The 18,938-nt window shown below is 47.1% G+C and overlaps 1 protein-coding gene across 1 annotated transcript in view; it reads left to right on the top strand.

Annotated features, from left to right (window-relative positions):
* SERPING1 (serpin family G member 1) overlaps positions 1 to 14,374 on the top strand; it is a 58,861-nt gene extending 44,487 nt beyond the window's left edge. Inside the window, exons 4-8 of the mRNA XM_030186217.1 lie at positions 705 to 842; positions 5,315 to 5,518; positions 11,316 to 11,464; positions 12,095 to 12,314; positions 13,559 to 14,374. Of these exons, the coding sequence (XP_030042077.1) occupies positions 705 to 842; positions 5,315 to 5,518; positions 11,316 to 11,464; positions 12,095 to 12,314; positions 13,559 to 13,812 (965 nt within the window). The 3' untranslated portion in view covers positions 13,813 to 14,374. The remainder of the gene's footprint in view (positions 1 to 704; positions 843 to 5,314; positions 5,519 to 11,315; positions 11,465 to 12,094; positions 12,315 to 13,558) is intronic.
* The last annotated feature ends 4,564 nt before the right edge of the window (positions 14,375 to 18,938 follow it).

Genomic DNA, 18,938 nt, shown 5'->3' with positions numbered 1-18,938 from the left:
GGTGGGCCTGGGCCCACCCTTGGCTACGCCACTGCCTCTCCCCCTCCCCCCCAGACTTCTAGTAGTGTGATCCTCAGAAGGCAGTGAACATGGGGACTAAGCCTGCAGTCACAGGCTCCATATGCAGAGGGAGCTGTGTCTGTGAGGCCTCACTGTGCCCTGAGGATCAAGCCACTGGAATGAAGAGGCAACAGTGGTGGCAGCAGCAGAAAGAGATATTTTGGATGTGTGGAGCAGGATTGCTGGTGTGTGGGGTGTAAATTTGTGTGTGCTTTCTAGTGTCCATGTGTACCTTATAAAATGCATGTGTACATCACAATTCCATCTCTGTTCCACTCAATCTGTGTCCCCCCAAAACACCTACATGCAGATCATGCAAAAGGAGGCCTACTCTTTTTTTGCTGTTCCCAAGTTTTACCACTCTAGGTCTACCCTGTGTAGAAATCCAGGCCTGGCTTTTGTTTATCTCCTGCTTTTGAATGAATGTACAATTTTGATTTCCCAGACACACATATTTACTTAAGGCTGTATGCCAAGGTAATTATCCTGGAATGGGACCCATCAATCCTCACTTACCCAAGGATAGATGCCTGGGGGACTCTTACCTTGAGCACAGAATCTCCTTCTCCCTCCCACTGGTTCCTACTCACAGTAACCTTCATAGTATAAGAGCTCCTTATTCTTTGGCCTCTGTCTTTTTCCAGGTACGCGTGGAGCTACAAAGGAGAAACTGCAGGAGGCATTGTTCTACCCTAATAACTCAGACTGTGTCCATACTGCAATTAATCAACTGGGCAAATCCAAAGGCTTTATACTGGCCTCCAAGATCTTTCACCAGCAAGGTGGGTACACAGGTCTTCTGCACCACAATTAATGATGAACGAGATGCTCAGTCCAGGTGAGATTTCAGATTACCCAGTATTGAGGCCATTACCCAGGATTGAGAAGCTGTAATGGCAACACAGACCAGAGAGCATGGAAGGGTAAATATTTTGTATTGCAGGAAAATGTAGAACAAATAGGAGGAGGACATATTCTTGCTGTACACCGCTGTGCTTTGAGTGAATTCCTTCAAAAAGACAGAAAATAAATCCTAGTACATAAAAATAGACATAAGATTGTTATCTTTGCAGGTGATGTTCGATTGCATGGTTCAGGTCTAATTAATTCTCTCCTCTGTTAGCATAATTGAGGAGATGGAAGTGCTCTCTGCTTGAAAGATAAACATCATGAAATATGCACCTAAGCTAGGTACCTTAAAAAAATACAAAAATCAGAATGATGCAGTCAGGACAACAAATTGACAATCACTAAACCTCAGGCTAGTCATAACAATAATAATAATCATAATATAAAACCCAAGAATAAAAGTGACACTGCATCAGAAGTGCAAAATCCCGTTAGCTCTTAAAGTGCTGTCCCACCGGCATGACTAGGACCATTAAAAAGCTAACTTAAATAACCACATCTGCCTGGCTTTCCAAAATATCAAATAATTCTTCAGCAATCTGTTCCCAAAGGCTAGCTGGTTCCTGATATGAAGATTGATACAAGACCGACTCAAGGAATTATGGTGCCATAAACCAACTTGCTTCAGTGCTTCCCCCCCTCACCTTGCTGCCTTCCCCAGTGTCCCCCACAGGTCCAGTATTTCTCCCTCACTAGCTCGGTCCAGGGTCTCTCCCTACGCCCCTGGTCCAGTATGCATCAGCTAGTATAAGATGAGAAGAGACTGTAAACAGCTTGCACTGTACCCAGAGATGGCTTAAAAAACAAGCTAAAAGCTTCATTTGTATATGACATATCACTGAGAGCCAGTGAAGTGACTTCAGAATGGGAATTCATCACTCATCATAGCTAGTACCTGAAACTTTAATGGCAGCTGCCAGGGCTGGCGTTAGAGGGGAGCAAACAGGGCAGCTGCCCTGGGCCCCACAGCTCCAGGGGGCCCCACGGTCCAGACATCTCTTCCCCCCACAAAGTCTGTCTCCTCCTCCCTTCCCGATCTTCTTTAAAAATGTATTTCCCTTCTCAGAGGGGCTCTGGTGTAGCAGCCACTCTCACAAGCCGCCTGCAGCTGGCTCACAGCTTTCCCTCTCTGCCGTGATCCGCCCCCTCTGATGAAATTTCTTGTTTCCGCCTGGGCAGATTGCGGCAGAGAGGGAAACTTCAAGACAGCCAGAGGCAATTTGTGAGGATGGCTGCCGCGCTGGGGCCCCTCTGAGAAGGAAAATAAAAATTTTAAGAAGGCCATAGGGTGAGGAGAAGGGAGGTAGATGGACTGTGGTGGGGAGGAGAGGAAGAGATGCACCGGACCATGGGGGGGGGGGGAGGTGGATTAGTGCCCCCTCCTTAATTTCTGCCCTGGGCTCCACCATGTCTAGAACCATCCCTGGTAGCTGCATTCTGGGCAAGCTGTAAGGAATGAGGATATTTTAGCAGAAGTCCAGTCTGCAGGCTGTTACAGCAGTCCTGATGCATAAGAACCGCTGCCTGGACCATTTTCTTTAACTAAATGTGCTCTAAATGTCGACTCATAGTGACCCTGTGGTCAGTTGTCCTGAACTGGGTTTGGCTTTCAGTAAGGAATACTCAATAGCATGGCATCCATAGCTGTTATTATTGTGTTGATCCATTGCATTCCTCTTTTACTTTGACTTTCAACATTGCCCAGCATAATGTCTTTCTCTAATGATCTTTCTCTTCATATGATGTGTTCAAATTATGAAAATTGAAGTCTCATCATTTGAGCTTCCAAGGAAAGCTTAGGTTTAATCTTCTTCAATACCAATTGATTTGTTCTTTGGGTTGATATTCATCCTGCAGCAGTGAGCAGCTTGTAAGTTACAGGCTGAACTAACCCCGGATGTTCAATGCCTCTTACTGAGTATCCGAGTAAGACCAGAAGTTAACCAGGCACTGGCCAAAATTCCAGTTAACTTGGTATATAAAGGAGTCCTTTTTCTAAGGTGCACTAATGGATTTAGCATGTGCTAAATGATAAGAAGCCTATTTTATTCTTGTGGGTGTCTTGTCATTTAGCGTACATTAATCGTTAGTGCATGCTAAATCTGTTAGCACACCTTAGTAAAAGAATCCCAAAGTTAGTATCATGGCTAGGCTGTACTTAGTGGGGGTGGAGTTCCTCAGTCCTTTCTTGGGACTCCCTAGGTTGTCTTCAGCACAGCCAGTTGCTGGCACTATTCACTTCGGCAATCTGAGATGCCAGCACCTCTAGGTGTGCTGGAAGATCCTTTTAAAGGGCCTGCAGCACAGGAATGGGCTGGGTGCACTCAGATGACATATCAGCGCCTGTCTCATTTAAGGCGGCTGGTCACCCTCTCTCGCTACCTTCACAACGTCAACTGCAAATTGCCTTGCTTGCGTTTGGTTTGCTTTGCCTTGCTTTGAGTTGCCTTGCCCTGTGCCTGCCTTGCCCAGACTTGCCTTGCCTAGCCCTGTTTAGCCTAGCCCTGCCTAGCCTTGTGCCTGCCTTGTTTTGCCCTTCCCTGCCTATCTCTGCCTCATCTTGCATTCTGCCTTGTTTCCAGCCCTGCCCTGTCTTTGACAGACCTTGTTTCCAGCCGAGCCTTGTTTCCAGTCTTGCCCTGTCCTTGTCCTGCCTTGTCTCCAGCCTACCTGGCTTTTCTCCGGCCTGCTTGCCTTATCACCAACCCACTGAGCCTTGTCTCCAGTCTGCTTTGCCTTGTCTCCAGCCTGCCTTGCCTTTTCTTCTGCCTTGCCTCCGTTTGTTCCTGCTGCGCCCCCAAGGGCTCTTTTCGGAGCCAGCCCCAGGTCCACGTTTTGCCAGATCTGCTCGCAAGGACTCTTTACAGAGCCACCCCAGGTCCCGGTTTTGCTGGGCCTGCTTCCAAGGGCTCTTTTCAGAGCCATCCATTGGCCTTCGTGGAGTGACTCACCTGCCATCTGTTGCGACCTTCCTGGTCTTCAGTTTGGGAGCCCGGCGGCAGCCCAAGGGCTCACCCTTCTAAACTTGTGACAGATAGCACATGCTATTTTGCTGTCCTAACTTTATGCACTTACTTAGCTAGTTAACAGACCAAATATTGTTTCTAGCCAGCTAAGTTGGTGCTCTGCCCTATCTCCTTCCCCAGCCTGCCCCTATCCTAGCTGGTTAGGGAATGTCTGGAGGTATCCAGTAGCACTACATGGTTAAGTGTTGCTGAATATCAATGGCTGACTAGCTTAACAGGGTTTAACTGAGCAGGAGTCTTTCATCTAACCCATGTGAAGTGGCAATTATCAGCGCTGACTGGCCTGTTAAGATAATGCACAACACTGGTTGCACTACATAGAAACCACAAAAAATGGCGGAAGATAAACCAAAACAAACCAGAAAACAAGGGAGTAAGAACGCCAGAAAAGTTTAATGGGACCCTACACGGTCCGTGTTTCGGCCAGCAGGCCTTCCTCAGGGGTCCTGAATCTGACGTTTACAGGTGCACTTCCAAGATATTCATGAAACAAAAACAAAATACGCTAATGCTTATGTCCGCCATTAGACAGCATTAGCGTATTTTGTTTTTGTTTCATGAATATCTTGTAAGTGCACCTGTAAACGTCAGATTCAGGACCCCTGAGGAAGGCCGAAACACGGACTGTGTAGGGTCCCATTAAACTTTTCTGGCGTTCTTACTCCCTTGTTTTCTGGTTTGTTTTGGTTTATCTTCCGCCATTTTTTGTGGTTTGTTCCGTTTTTACGGGAGATTTGGACCCCCTTTTTTGTGTTTGCACTACATAGAATCCAGGTAATGTGGGCTGAAGCTTGCCACCATATTGAGTGACCCAAAACATTTGCAGAAGCTATTGAAAATCCTCCTTGGGTTTGCATTCTTTCTGTTAGAAGGGAAGAGGGGGGGAGTGAGGAGTTTTCGAGCGGTTTGTTTTGGATACACTAATATGACAGCTGCTAGGGAAAACTGGATTCAAATTTTTGACGTCATGCTGTCTCCTGTCTTATTAAACCATCTTGTTTAGAATCTAGACAGAGAGCATTATGGGAAAGTTTAATGGCAGACAGAGCTAAAGGTGGTTTTGATAGGGCTTTCTGGTAGCCTTTGGTTTCCAGTGGTAGAATGGTCACTTGGGGGCCCATAGGAGCCGACTCTGTGGGTGCTGCGGGTGCTTGAGCACCCCCAATATTGAGAAAATTCCTTGTATGTGTCCAGGGAAGGGATATTTCCACTGGGTTTAGCACCCCCAATGATTTTGAAAAGTTGGCTCCTATGGGGCCATGTGTGATCCTTCTCTCTTCTGTCCTCACCCTCAGCTCAACATCTCTTCCTTCTTTCAGACATTGTCTTCCATGAGTTCTTTGTAAATGATTCAAAAGAATTTTACAACAGTACCCCTCAAATCCTCAGCCATGATGCAAGTGACAATGTTCAGCTGATCAATAACTGGGTGGCAGAAAACACTCACAACAAGATCAAGAAACTCATGGACCAGGTCCCAAGCGATGTCCAACTTATACTCTTGAATGCCATCTATCTGCGTGGTAAGATGTATTTCATTGGCAATCTCCCCTCACCCTGGAGCTGACCAGAGCAGTGTAATTCTCCTCAATTAACAGGAAACAACTCTCAGTCTGTGACTTCTTTGTATTTTGGAAACACCCTGAAAGTTTTGACTCTGAGACACATCAGTAGTGGCGTATTTATGCGCCCCCCTGTTAGACCTGCCCCCCCCCCCCCCCCCCCCCGCCCATGCCTTAAAATTGTCTCCACTCCAGTTTTCACCCAGGCAGCAGCAGTAGCATTCATAGGCTGCCTGTGGCCTTCACCAGGACTTTCTCTCTGAACCGTCCTGCTCCTTTGAAGCGACTTCCTGTTTTGTGACGGGTGGGATGGTTCAGACAGAAAGTCCTGGTACAGACCACAGGCAGCCTATGACTGCCGCTGCTGCTGCCTAGGTGAAGACTGGAGCCGAGATGATTTTAGGGGGATGGGGTATTGAGGATGAGAGGGGTGCGAGGGACGCACCCCCTTTTAAAAATTCTTAGCTATGCCACTGCACATCAGAGATGGCCCCAGTCCCTGATACCCCAATATACTACTGGATACATCCTAATACATGGAAGAAAACTCAGTCTCTGTCTTGTCCTCAGAAGACACACTTCATTATTTGAAGTTTTGACATGTGCAAGTGAAAGGGCAATTCTATAAGACATGCCTACATTAAGGCATCAATGATGCGCCAATGTTTACAGAATACTAGCACTTACGTTTGGGATTCGCATCCTTAATTGGTAAATAGATGTGTAAGTTCTAGGTGCTATCCTGTAAACAGGGTCACATGTCATTTACAGAGGAATTCTGTATACGTTGCCAAACATAAGGCGCTATTTCTGCACCAAATTTTTGGCATGGAAAGTGCATTCTAATGGATGCATGGATCAGAAATGGGGCAGAAATAACAAATCTGCAAGAAAACACACTTACATGCCCACTTATCGAATAGCGCAGAAGTGTTTCCTTGTGGATCTTTAGAGGGGGTATGGCCATGGGGGGGCATGGGCGGGTCAGGGGTGTAACTTTAAAATGCATGCAGTATTATAGAACACAACTTGGGAGCTGGGATTTATACCTGGTTTGTATTGTATTATGCAATTTCTATTCTGCCTTTAACTGAGATAGTGCCAAGTGGATTACAAAACTATCAGAAAAAAATCCCAATCGGATAGAATTACAAGCACATAATCAGTTACAGTCTCTAAACTGGATAATCAGAGGTAGTATTAAACAATCAAGTGCTTTACAAAAAAAAAAAGAATATATGGTATAATAAGACGAACTTCAACAGGGATAGCGTTCCACATCTTAGTATGTTGAAAAACAAAAGAACGTTCCCAAATTGACTTTGAGATCATCTTTTTATTAGAAGGAAAGTCTAATGATAGATTTTTTTCTATTTTTGACTTGGCTTCTATTATTTGCAAGAGGAAGAAACCCACCCACTGAATCTGAGTTAAGGCCATAAAAACCTTTATATATCAAAGTGACTTTAAAATGAATGTGAGATTCAATCTTTAACCAATGTAAGCTATTCAGTAGAGGAGTAGCTTCATTAAATTTACCCAGATTATAAATCAATCATGCAGATGTATTCTGCGATAATTGGAGTCTTTTCTTTAACTGTTTGTTAATTGTGCAATATAAAGAATTGCAGTAATCCAAATTACCGGTTTCAGTTGGTGTAACTCGTCTTTGGCTGTGGAACTTGGTGCTACGCACTAATCTATAAAGGGCATTAATCCTCAAACACCCGTTATATAATGCCATTTAGCGCCAATATTTTCAGTGCTAGATTTTGAGCATCATTTACTGAATCCACTCTTAGTGTGCAACTGCAAGTAGGCCATACCTTTGGGTGGGCCTGTCTTGGGCATTCTGCCTAGAGATGTACACAACTTATAGAATACTATGAGATGCGCACACTGAAATGCGTACTTAAGCACGGCAAATTATGTCTGCTATTGACCTGGCATAAGCAGTCGTGCCTAGATATCGCTGCACCAAGGCTGCTTTATGTTAGTACTAGTAAAAAAGGCCCGTTTCTGACACATATGAAACGGGCGCTAGCAAGGTTTTCCTCATAGTGTGTATGTTTTGGAGAGTGTATGTGAGAGTGACTGTGTGTGATAGAGAGAGTGAAAGTGCGAGTGTGTGTGTGTGTGAGAGAGAGTCTGGGTGTGAGTGTGTCTGTGAGAGAGTGTGTGTGTGAGAATGAGAGTGTGTGCAATTGCGTATGGGAGACACAGTGTGATAGAGAGAGAGAGTGTGTTTCACACAGATACAGTGTCTGCGAGAGTGAGAGTGTGTGTGAGGCACAGATTGTCTGTGAGACTGAGTGTATGAGACCAAGCAAGTATGTAAGTAACTGTGTGACACATAGAGAGTGAATGTGATACACTGTGAGACATAGAGTGTGTGAGAGTGAGAGACAGAAAGACATTGTCTGTGAGAGAGAGAGTGTGTGAGAGAGAGAGAGAGAGTGTGTGTGTGTGTGACAGAGATACCTCCCTCCCTCTCTCTCTATGGTGTCAGGCCCCCCTCTTTCTCTGGTGTCTGAGATTGCTGCCACTGCACCTAAGCAATTGGTGTGCTGGAGGAGAGGAAGAGAGAGAGAGTGTGTGTGTGTGTGGGTGTGTGTGGGGGGGGGTGGGGGGATGTGTTGGAGGGGTTCAGCTTGGAAGAAGAGGGGTGTGGGGGATTCAGGATGTGCTGCCAGATGAAAGTGAGAGAGTGAGTGTGTGTGTGTGTGGGGGGGGGGGGGGGGGTCAGGAAGCAATGCCAGATGACAGAGTGAGGGAGTGTGTGTGTGTGGGGGGGGGGCAGGGGGTTCAGAAAGCGCTGCCAGATGAGAGAGAGAGTGAGTGTGTGTGTATGGGGTTTCATGAAGCGCTGCCAGATGAGAGAGTGAGTGTGTGTATGTGGGGGGGGGGGGGGGTAGGGTGGGTTCAGGAAGCGCTGCCAGATGAGAGATAGAGAGAGTGCGTGTGTGTGTATGGGGTTTCTGGAAGCGCTGCCAGATGAGAGTGTGTGTGTCTGTGTGTGTGTGTTTGGGGGTGTGGGTGGTGTGTTGGGGGGTTCAGCTTGGAAAAAGAGGGGTGTGGCTGGTTCAGGAAGCGCTGCCAGATGAGTGAGTGTGTGTGTGTGTGGGGGGGGGGCGGTTTTTCAAGTTTTGCCAGATGATAGTGAGTGTTTGTGTTTGTGGCGTGTGTTCAGGAAGCACTGGCAGATGAGAGAGTGAGTGTGTGTGTGTTGGGGGGGGGGGGTTCAGGAAGCGGGGCTAAATGAGAGTGAGTGAGTAAGTGTGTGTGTGTTTGGGGGGGGGGGTTCAGGTACGGCTGCCAGATTAGTGAGTGACTGTGTGTGGGGGGGGTGGCAGGGGTTTCAGGAAGCACTGCCAGATGAGAGAGAGAGAGTGTGTGTGTGTACGGGGTTTCAGGAAGCGCTGCCAGATGAGACAGAGTGATTGTGTGGGGGTGGGGTGCATGGAGGGGGGGTTCAGGAAGCGTTGGCAGATGAGATTTTGTGAGAGTATGTATGTTGGAGGGGTGTGGGGGGGGTGTTGGGTGGTTCAGTTTGGAAGAAGAGGGGTGTGGGGGGGGGGGTCTGGAAGTGCTGCCAGATGAGTGTGTGTGTGTGGGGGGCGGTTTATCAAGCGTTTGCAGATGAGAGTGAGTTTGTGTGTGTGTGGGGGGGGGGGGTTCAGGTAGCGCTGCCAGATGAGAGAGAGTGTGTGTGTGTGTTTGTGTGTGTGTGGTGGTGGTGGGGTGGTTCAGGAAGTGTGGCTAAATGAGAGTGAGTGAGTGTGTGTGTGTGTGTGTGGGGGGGGGGGGTTCAGGAACGGCTGCCAGATTTGTGAGTGACTATGTGTGGGTGTGGCAGGGGTTTTAGGAAGCGCTGCCAGATGAGAGTGAGTGTGTGTGTGTGTGTACGTGGTTTCTGGAAGAGCTGCCATATGAGACAGAGTGTGTGTGTGTGTGGGGGGGGTTCAGGATGAGCTGGCAGAAGATATTTTTAGAGAGAGAGTGTGTGTGTGTGTTGGAGGGTTGTGGGGGGTGTGTTGTGGTGTTCAACTTGGAAGAAGAGGGGTGTGGGGGGGGGGGGGTCTGGTAGCGCTGCCAGATGAGTGAGTGAGTGTGTGTGTGGGGGCAGGGGTTTCTGGAAGCGGTGCTTTGAAGATGAGTGAAGGAAGCGCTGCCAGATTGCAGGGGTTTGTTTTTTGCCATCACTGCCTCTTCCGCGCGATGTTCTCCCCCCCCCCACCGCCATCCCACCCACCGCGATGGCCCCCCTCCGCCGCCATCCCACCCACCGCGATGGCCCCGCCGCCGCCGCCATCCCACCCACCGTTGCATAGTTTTGCTGGCAGGGGACCCAAAATCCCGCCAGCAGAAGTCCTGTGTTGTCTGCTGACTCAGCATGTTCTTCAGCATTGCTAGCCTCTGCTGGGCGGGGTTATGTGCGTCTGACGTCCTGCACATGCATGACCTCAGACGCACAGAAGCCCTGCCTGCAGAGGCTAGTAATGCTGAAGATCACGCCGGAGTCTGAAGACAGGACTTGTGCTGGCGGGGTTTCGTGTCCCCCGCCAGCAAAGCTACGCGACGGTGGGTGGCTTGGGGGTGGTGGGCGGCTGGGGGGGGGGTGTTGCACCTCCTGCTTTTTGTGGGATTGTCTTCTTTTCTTCTGTTGAGCTTTGTTGGTTGTTTTGGGGGGGGCGTTGCGCGAGTGGGGGTGGGGGTGTTGGACCTCGGTCATTCTGTTGGCGGGGCTTCATTTTATCTATGTAGCTTTCGGGTGGTTTTCGAGGTTGGTGGCCAGCGTTTCCTTGGCAGGGGGAGGAGTAGGGAAACACGCGGAGCGTGTTTCCCTACTCCTCCCCCTTCCTTGATGCGGTCCCTTCTTTCATTTTTCTGTTGGTTTTCCGCCCTCGACGTCATGACATTTGACGCGAGGGTGGGGCAGCAAGTCGTTCAGTGGCTTCACCACCATGAACTTACGAACCGTTCTGGGAGTCCGAGTGACTTCAGAACGTTGTCCTCAGAACGTTGAGGGTGAGTTTTATTATATTAGATTCTATAAGGGGTTAGGTGCACCCTAACTAGGGTTACCACATGGCTCCAGAAAAAGGAGGACGGATTGAGCCAGCCGGGTTTTACTTCCATTGCTTTCAATGGAAGTAATTGAGCCAGCCGGGTTTTACTTCCATTGCTTTCAAGCAATGGAAGTAAAACCCAGCTGGCTCAATCCGTCCTCCTTTTTCTGGAGCCATATGGTAACCCTAACCCTAACACTGTTGTAGAATTATGACCAGGGAAGTTTGATTAACAGGAAATGGCAGGAGTGTGCTTAGCCTATCAGCGGGCCTGAAGCCAGTAGGAAAGCTTGTCACCCTAGCAATTACATTGTTTTGAGTGTACCAAGATGGCGGCAGCTGCAATGGCGAGAATGAAAATCTCCATGGGTGGAGTGACTTCAGCCTTGTGACATCATGCTGTCTTCTGTTAATCAAGCCTCCTTGATTGGCACTATGTGCACCCCTTTGTGGCACCTATATTTTGGTGTGACTTTGTAGAATTGTCACTACAGTGATACTTATTCAGTCACTGACCCTTTGCTGCACTACCAGCACTCCTTATCACCCTCGGTTTGTGATTCAATGGAGAACCCCCTCACTGTAACTCTTTCATACACCAGAAAAAGCCATTCATAAAAAGTTCCCTGATACACAGATAATCCCTCACTGTATAGCTGCCTATTTGACCAGTTGTTTTTTATTTCCAGCAAAATGGATTACAAAGTTTAAAATGGAGAATACGAAAAAGGACAAATTTCAGCTATATGGTGCTGACAAGAAGACAGTGAGGGTTGCTATGATGAACAGTGAGAAGTACCCTCTCATCTCCTTCTCTGACAGTACACTTGGAGCCCGGGTAAGGGTCTTTGCACACCTCTTTTCCCATCTCTTATCCCCTGCTGCTTCTGTTCTTTGTCTGTTTGCTTTTTCACTCTCTTTATGTCTTTTGCTCTAATTCATAAAAGGGGGAGGACTTCATATCAGATCATTAACAGGCTAGTTGAGATCCCCCTGAGCAGGACTGGGCCCCGTTATTGGAGTGGTGCAAGAAAGCTCGTGACTGAATGAGCATGAGGACAGAATTCTCTCTTATCTAGAAGAGGGTGTTCTTTCTAGGACACTCCATTGGCTGGCCTGGTTTGTACATGATGGGTTTGGGTTTTTGTGCTGCTCTGTTGTTGTTTTGCTCCAATATATGATTGTATGTTTTGTTTTCCTGTGCTATTTGTCATTGCTGTTATGAATGTGGAATAGTACACCATTTGAGCAAGAAACCTTGATAGGTGAACTATAAATTTCCATGAATAAATAAATAAATAATAATGGTAAGACTACAGGACTGATTGAATTTTCATCTGAATCCAGGAAAGGGCCCAGTGTCAGTCAGCTTCCAACTTGAAATGATAAGAGGAAGGTGGGCTCTGAAACTAGAGTCTCTGGACACACGTTCAGTCCGAGCAGTTGACTTATGTTTTTGTTTCCACAGATTGGACGTCTCCGTCTGACTGACAACATGAGCTTGGTGATAATGATGCCTCAGTGGCCCCACCAAACTCTGTCCAATATGGAGGCTCAATTGAGTGATGACGTGTTCCAGCAAGTGATGAGCAAACTTTATAAAGAACCAGTTAGGCCTGCTATGGTATCAATTCCTAGAATCAAAGTAGACACCAAGCTAGACCTTCTTGAGCTTCTGGACAAGATGGGTAAGATGTTTGATGATGTCATTCCCTGACCCTGACTATGCTGCATGGACAACTCATTTCTAGGGGATGCCAGGAAATTACTAAGTGATGACATCGTTTTGGAGCCACAGTAATACACATATCCTTGAGAAATGGCATTGGAAAATGTAGAAGGAATTTCTTCTAATAACTAAAAGTTTGATATTCAAAGAGGTTTAACTAGGCAGGAGAGGCTCCTGCCTTGGTTAAACCACTTGTGTGTGGCTATCCATTGATATTCAGCGCCACTTAGCCTGCTATTGCCACTGAATATCAGCACTATCCGCTAAAGCTGTAGCCACTATTTTGTGGGCAGTCTAGGGGCGGAGTCAGCATTTATTCATAAAACACAGTCCTATCTTTGTCCAGTTTCACTTAGGCAGTTACGTGCTGAATATCGCACGTAACTGGATAAGTGATAGCCAGCAACACATAACCAGGTATTCAATGCCCAGACATGGCCGGCATTGAATATTCAGGCAAAAGACCAGTGCTGCCCAAAAATATGCTGACCATTGCTGGATGCATATTTACCCTAAGTTGATGCTTTCTTATATTCAGAGGGATAACTGTATGACGGCATCACCACTGTCAAATGGTCCCAGTTTACATTTTCTAGATTCTGGTATTTTTATCTCAGAGGTCTTTGGAGCCTGGATTGGATATACTGTAGCACAGTGTGAGTCACAATTATAACAGGAGAAACCTCTTGCCCTCCTTCGTATGTCAGTAGGAAGGAGAGGAGAGCATGAGCTTCAGTTGGTGTTTGGGTCGCGAGAATCTAATCTAGATGTGAAGCCACCTCCACGGGCAGACTTGCTTATTTATTTTATTTTTATTTTTGTTACATTTGTACCCCGCGCTTTCCCACTCATGGCAGGCTCAATGCGGCAGGCAATGGAGGGTTAAGTGATTTGCCCGGAGTCACAAGGAGCTGCCTGTGCCGGGAATCAAACTCAGTTCCTCAGTTCCCCAGGACCAAAGTCCACCACCCTAACCACTAGGCCACTCCTTACTCTACGCTTAATGTGGAACTCACTCTCCATAAGCAGAATGAGTATAGATTGAATGGGGTTCACCATTCTAGCAGAAATGTATGAAAATAGGGTAATAGTGAAGTTGCTACCACTATCTGCATGGTTCTTCTACAAGCAAAACCAATTTGCCATTTTCCCTTTGGTCTTGGGGCCCTAACCTTGTTTTCTAATCTCCTATTTTTTTACCAGGCCTGTCAGAGCTCTTCTACAGCCCCAACTTATGTGGGATAGCCGCAGACATTGAACTGGCAGTGTCAAGTGGGACACACCGCTCGTTGGTGGAGGTAAATGAGGAAGGGGTAGAGGCAGCAGGCGCCTCATCCATCTCTCTTTCTCGTGCTTATATGACATTTGAGGTCCGGCAGCCATTTGCCTTCTTTGTGATGAATGACGACCCAGTGTTGCCTGTGTTCATGGGGCGCATCGTTAACCCTGCTGCTTGAGGCCTTGTCCCCCAATCTGTGGATATGCCCTGAGAGCAAGCACAGCATTGGGGCAGGAACTGATCCCTCGCCTACTTCATTCTCTTGATATAGAAGTCAATAACCAGTTTTCTTAAACAACGATTTTTCCTGTCTAAGGGAATATAGTGCTGTGGTGAAACACCAACTATATAGCACTTCAGCATGCTTTTGACCATTGAGCTAGCAGTATTAAATACTCTTTCATTTTATGTGTTTAATTTTATCTCTTGTTTTGAGATATATTTACCATTCTGTGCCCCCTCCCCCAACTCCATACCGTTGTACTGTTTCTATTTGTGTTATACAGGTTAGTGTCTCATTAAATTTACAAGAAGGCTGAAGCATTTCTGATTAGGGTATGATTAGCTTCCGTTTTTACTGCTAAAATCAGCAGCAGCGCTACCTTCAGGTTGCTCCTGATATTGCCCTGCCCTCTCCACAGCTTTGCTGACATGTCTTTACTGAAACACCCTCCTGTTCTCTCTCCTGTCTCTTCATCTCCATCAGTCTCCTGTGATCCCAATAAACTCTCAGAACCCTGCATTCTTGTGTTTTCTCTCTTTCATCTCGTGTCAGTATGCCTCTGCGTCGAGGGTGTCTTTCTTTTAGGGTGCTGCTGTAGCCATGCGCTGGGATTCCTTGCAGCCAGTAAGAAAGCAATGTCAAATGACCCTTAACCCATCTCCATGAATCAAATTGCTACAGACATAGGAAATGTCAAACATTTTACTTTCAAGCTTGTGGCATATTCCAGTAGCAAAGTAAAAAGAACAAATACATATATTATCAATATTAATAATAAAATAATTATCTTTAAATATATATTATTATCAGTTAAAAATATATTATTCTGTGTTCTGAAGTGGACGTGGTAAGGTCACTCATGGGTTGCTACAATATTCTGTGGTGCTAGTGAATCCGTGAACTGCCACTAACTGCATGGATAGGAACCAATGCTTAGATATCCCAGATCGTGCAGCAGCTTCTTTGCCAGGTGATGCCCATTAGTTACCTCTCTCCACATCGACTCCATGGGGGTATGGGCTTCCACGTTTGATGCAAACCTGTGTGGCCACTGTTGGAGAAAGGTTGGCCAATGCATTAGTATGTGTTTCTAGTCTGAGATATTCATGCACTATCCACAGTCCCTGACATTTGTCTCCCTACAGACATTCCATTGCATATCACCTGGGCTGGGCCTGGAAGAAGCCGAATTCTTTATGGATGGTGATAAGTTTTAGCAGATCAGTTTTAAGAAAATTTCAAAGATGTTCTAGAGACAAAGATGCAAATTACCCAGTTCCAGGCTGAAGATTTTGGGACAGTCTTGGATTTCTGAGCATCCCTTCACGTTGCATTATGGGACTGGCAGCACTGATTTCAATGGGCAGGATCAGGCACTAGAAATCCCACATTACTTTGGGATGTAAGTTCAAAACCAAGACTGGTCAAAAAGTCTCCTGCATAGAACTGGATAACTTGACATCTCTATATAGAGCAGTGGTTTTCACCCCAGTCCTCAGGGACCATCTGGCCTTCTTGGTATGCTAATCTCTCTCATGCATATTCATTATAGATATCCTGAAAACCTGACTGGCCAGGTGGTACCCAAGAACTGGGTTGAAAACCACTAGCCAAAAAGCTTCCATACTGGAAGTGGGTAACTTGGTATTTTTGCTGGTAGGTAGATGGGAGGGTGGGAGTGCAGGATTAATTCCCAGTTATTCCTGCTCTGGGGGCTCCCTCAATTAAAATGGTGGCTTCGGACCCTATAGTTATAGTTTAGTGATTATACCACTAGTGGGCCAGGCTGTCAAATAAAGGAATGCAACAATGCACTTTTTTTTTATTTATACCTTGGGCTGTTATGCTGGGGCAATGGAGGGTGAAATGTAAGGCTGCCAACTGGATCTGGATTCAAAGTACTCGGGAAATCAGAACTACAAGTCCCTGCATGCAACAGGGTAAATTCTGGACTGGATCAAACCTGTCCTGCGAATCTGGATCCAGTTGACAGCCTTAGTTAAATGACTTGCCCAAGAAGATCACCAGGAGCATCTGTGGTAGATGAACCCTGGCTCAGTCCACTACACCTCACCCATAATCCCTTACATAATATCCTAGGAATCAGAGCAGTAGAACTGGCCTGATTACTAGCTCCAGGTTAGCAGGAACAAGATAATCCAGGCCTGGTTTTGTCCCACTGTGTGCATAGACTTGTAATCCTGGTTGCCTCAGAGAAATTCAAACTTCCTAGAGGCAGTGTGATGAAACCAGAAAGTGGTCTATCGCTTTATCAGGTGGCAGCCTCAGAGATGCCAAGTTACCCAGTTCCAGGCTGGAGATTTTAAGCCAGTCCTGGTTTTGAACTTACATGCGAAAGCAGTGTGGGATTTGTAATGTCTGATCCTGCCCATCGAAATCAATGCTGCAAGTCCCATAATGCAACAGAATGAGGTAGTCAGAAATCCAGGATTATTCCAAAACCTCCAGCCTGGAACTGGGTAACTTGGCATCTCTGCTGCCTGGTGCCTATGATATGCCATTGAGACCAAGACACAGATTTAAGTGTCTACTCAAAAGAGGGCAAACGTTTCAAATGCCTGCAAGTCAGTCTGCAGGCAGAATTTGGAATCACCTGCTCAAGGATTTCATTTCCCACCACTTTTGCTGGAGAAACAGTAATCCACGTCAAATAATTGTGCAAACAGACTTATTTGCACACAGAACTCTGGGGCTCTTTCTCTTAAGAATGGGGCAAAAGACCCTCTGCACTCTTTGAGCACATTATGACTACTTAGGGGTCACTATTCAGAGCAATTTAATTGGACAGGCTCCAGGCCTGTGAAATTGTGCAGGGCCACTAAAGCCATAGCCAGCGATTTTGTGGGTGGAGCAGGCAGGACATCAGACTAGAATGAAGCCTTGCGCGGGATTGTGAAGAAGAGGACCTCGGCTGGCGGGGATTGGGGTCCCTCGCCAGCAAAGGTAGGCGGTGGCGGGAGGGGGGGGCCGTTGGGTCGTTGGTAGGGGGGGTCAGCAATGGCAGGGGGGGGTCAAAGTTGGTGGGGGCTTTAGCAATGGTGGGGGGGTTAGCAATGGCGGGGGGGTCAGCGGTGCCAGGGGGGGGCTAAATGTGTCTCCTCACCTCGGGCTCTGGACCCCCCCTCCCGCCGAAGTCTGGCTACGCCCCTGGGGTGGACCAGGGGTAGAGTTGGCACTTATGTAGTTAAGCGCTGATATTCAGCACATATAATTGCCCAAGTTAACCAGACAAATCGGACCACATAAAACACAGTCCTGTCTTTATCCGGATAAGAGTTGGCCACACAAACCCAGATATTCAATGCTGCTCCTGCTGCCCAGATACGGCCTGGAATTGAATATCTGGGCCTAGCTGGCAGCAGCCAAAAAAAAAAAAAGCGCGACCACCACTGGCTGAGTATTTACCTCAATGTTTTTCTGTAGAAAGTGCAGGAAATCAGATCCTTGAGAAAAGAGGCACTGTTTCCAAATTCATCAAGCAACCCCTCTCACAGGCATTGTGGGCACATTTGTTTGGCTCTACTTTTGCCCAAAATGTCAATCTGGGCTTCTGAGATTTCAAAACAAATGCATTAAGGGGTACTTTTACTAAACTGAGGTAAAAAGTGGCCAGTTCTATTTTTGGTGCTGTGCGCTAGGGAATTTTTTTTTACCACAGCAGGAAAAAGGCCTCTTTTTTTCAATGGAACATTAAATGGCCATGCGCCACTGTTCCTACTAAGCTGAGCGGGAGTCCTCCACTTACCGTCCTGCCAGTGGGTGGTGCTGTTTCAGTATCACATTTTCAATAGTGAGGGACAGGCAAGCTCTGCAGGACTCCAGGGAACCTGCCTATCCCTAGCAATTGAAAATACAACATTGAAGCACCGCCCCCTAGTGGCAGTGATGTCGTTGGAGGACTCCTGCTCAGCTTAGCAGGAACAGTGTTGTGTGCTAATATTAAAATTAGTGCATGGCCATTTACTGCCTGAGCCCTTACCACCACCTATTTAGAAGGCGGTAAGGGTCCACGCACTAACCTGGTGGTGATCGGGCAATGTGCAGCACATTGCCCGATGACCACCGGGAACGCCGCCCCCCCCCCCCCCGCCCCCCATGGTAGAAATAGAAAATTATTTTCTACCGTGGGAAATGACGCACACCAAAAGTAGGTGTACTGCTTTGGCGCGCGCTACCCACGCAGTAGCCTTACTGCACCTTTGTAAAAGTCTTACCTTCATTTTCTGGATGGCAACGATGAGATTGTCCAGGTAATTTCTGGTCAATTTGAGCTCGCTGGCAATGCGGGTATAGTCATTTAACGACCTGAAAGCCTCCTGTACTCGCCCAAAGCAATGGTAGTACTTATTTAGTCGCTGAACAACTGTGCTCTGTATCACAAGAGGCAGAAACAGAAGGAGGTGGGAGATAATCAGTAGGTGCTATGGAATATACAGGGAGATGTGACCAAGTAGGGTCGTCACCTCACTCAACCAGGCAGCTGACCCAGACTTTAGAGTGTTCCACTGCATATGTGGAGTTGTAGGTCTGATTTTTCTGTTGATTGGCCTAAGAAAATCAGACCAAATTTTTCAATGCATGCAAGGGGGTGAAACCAGCACTTTTTAGTTAGCCTGGATGAAGGGGAGGTGCCAGCCCTATGACCAAGAGGGGAAGGGAAGTAATATACTGCCTTTCTGTGGGTTTTGCAGCTACATTCAAAGTGGTTTACATGCTACATACAGGTACTTATTTGTACCTGGGGCAATAGAGGGTTAAGTGATTTGCCCGGAGTCACAAAGAGCTGCAGTGGGAATCAAACTCAGTTCCCCAGGATCAAAGTCTGCTGCATTAACCACTAGGCTACTCCTCCACTAGCGACATTCTATGTAGAAGCCTGCCCTTGCAGATCAGCAATGTGGCCACGCAGGCTTCTGTTTCTGTGAGTCTGACATCCTGCACGTACGTGCAGGACGTCAGACTCACAGAAACAGAAGCCTGTGTGGCCACATTGCTGATCTGCAAGGGCAGGCTTCTACATGGAACGTTGCTAGTGGAATAGCAACATTCCATGTAGAATT

Source organism: Microcaecilia unicolor, chromosome 1 (assembly GCF_901765095.1).
Source record: "Microcaecilia unicolor chromosome 1, aMicUni1.1, whole genome shotgun sequence".
NCBI classification, from domain to species: Eukaryota; Metazoa; Chordata; class Amphibia; order Gymnophiona; family Siphonopidae; genus Microcaecilia; species Microcaecilia unicolor.
This window is presented reverse-complemented; position numbering and strand designations above follow the sequence as displayed.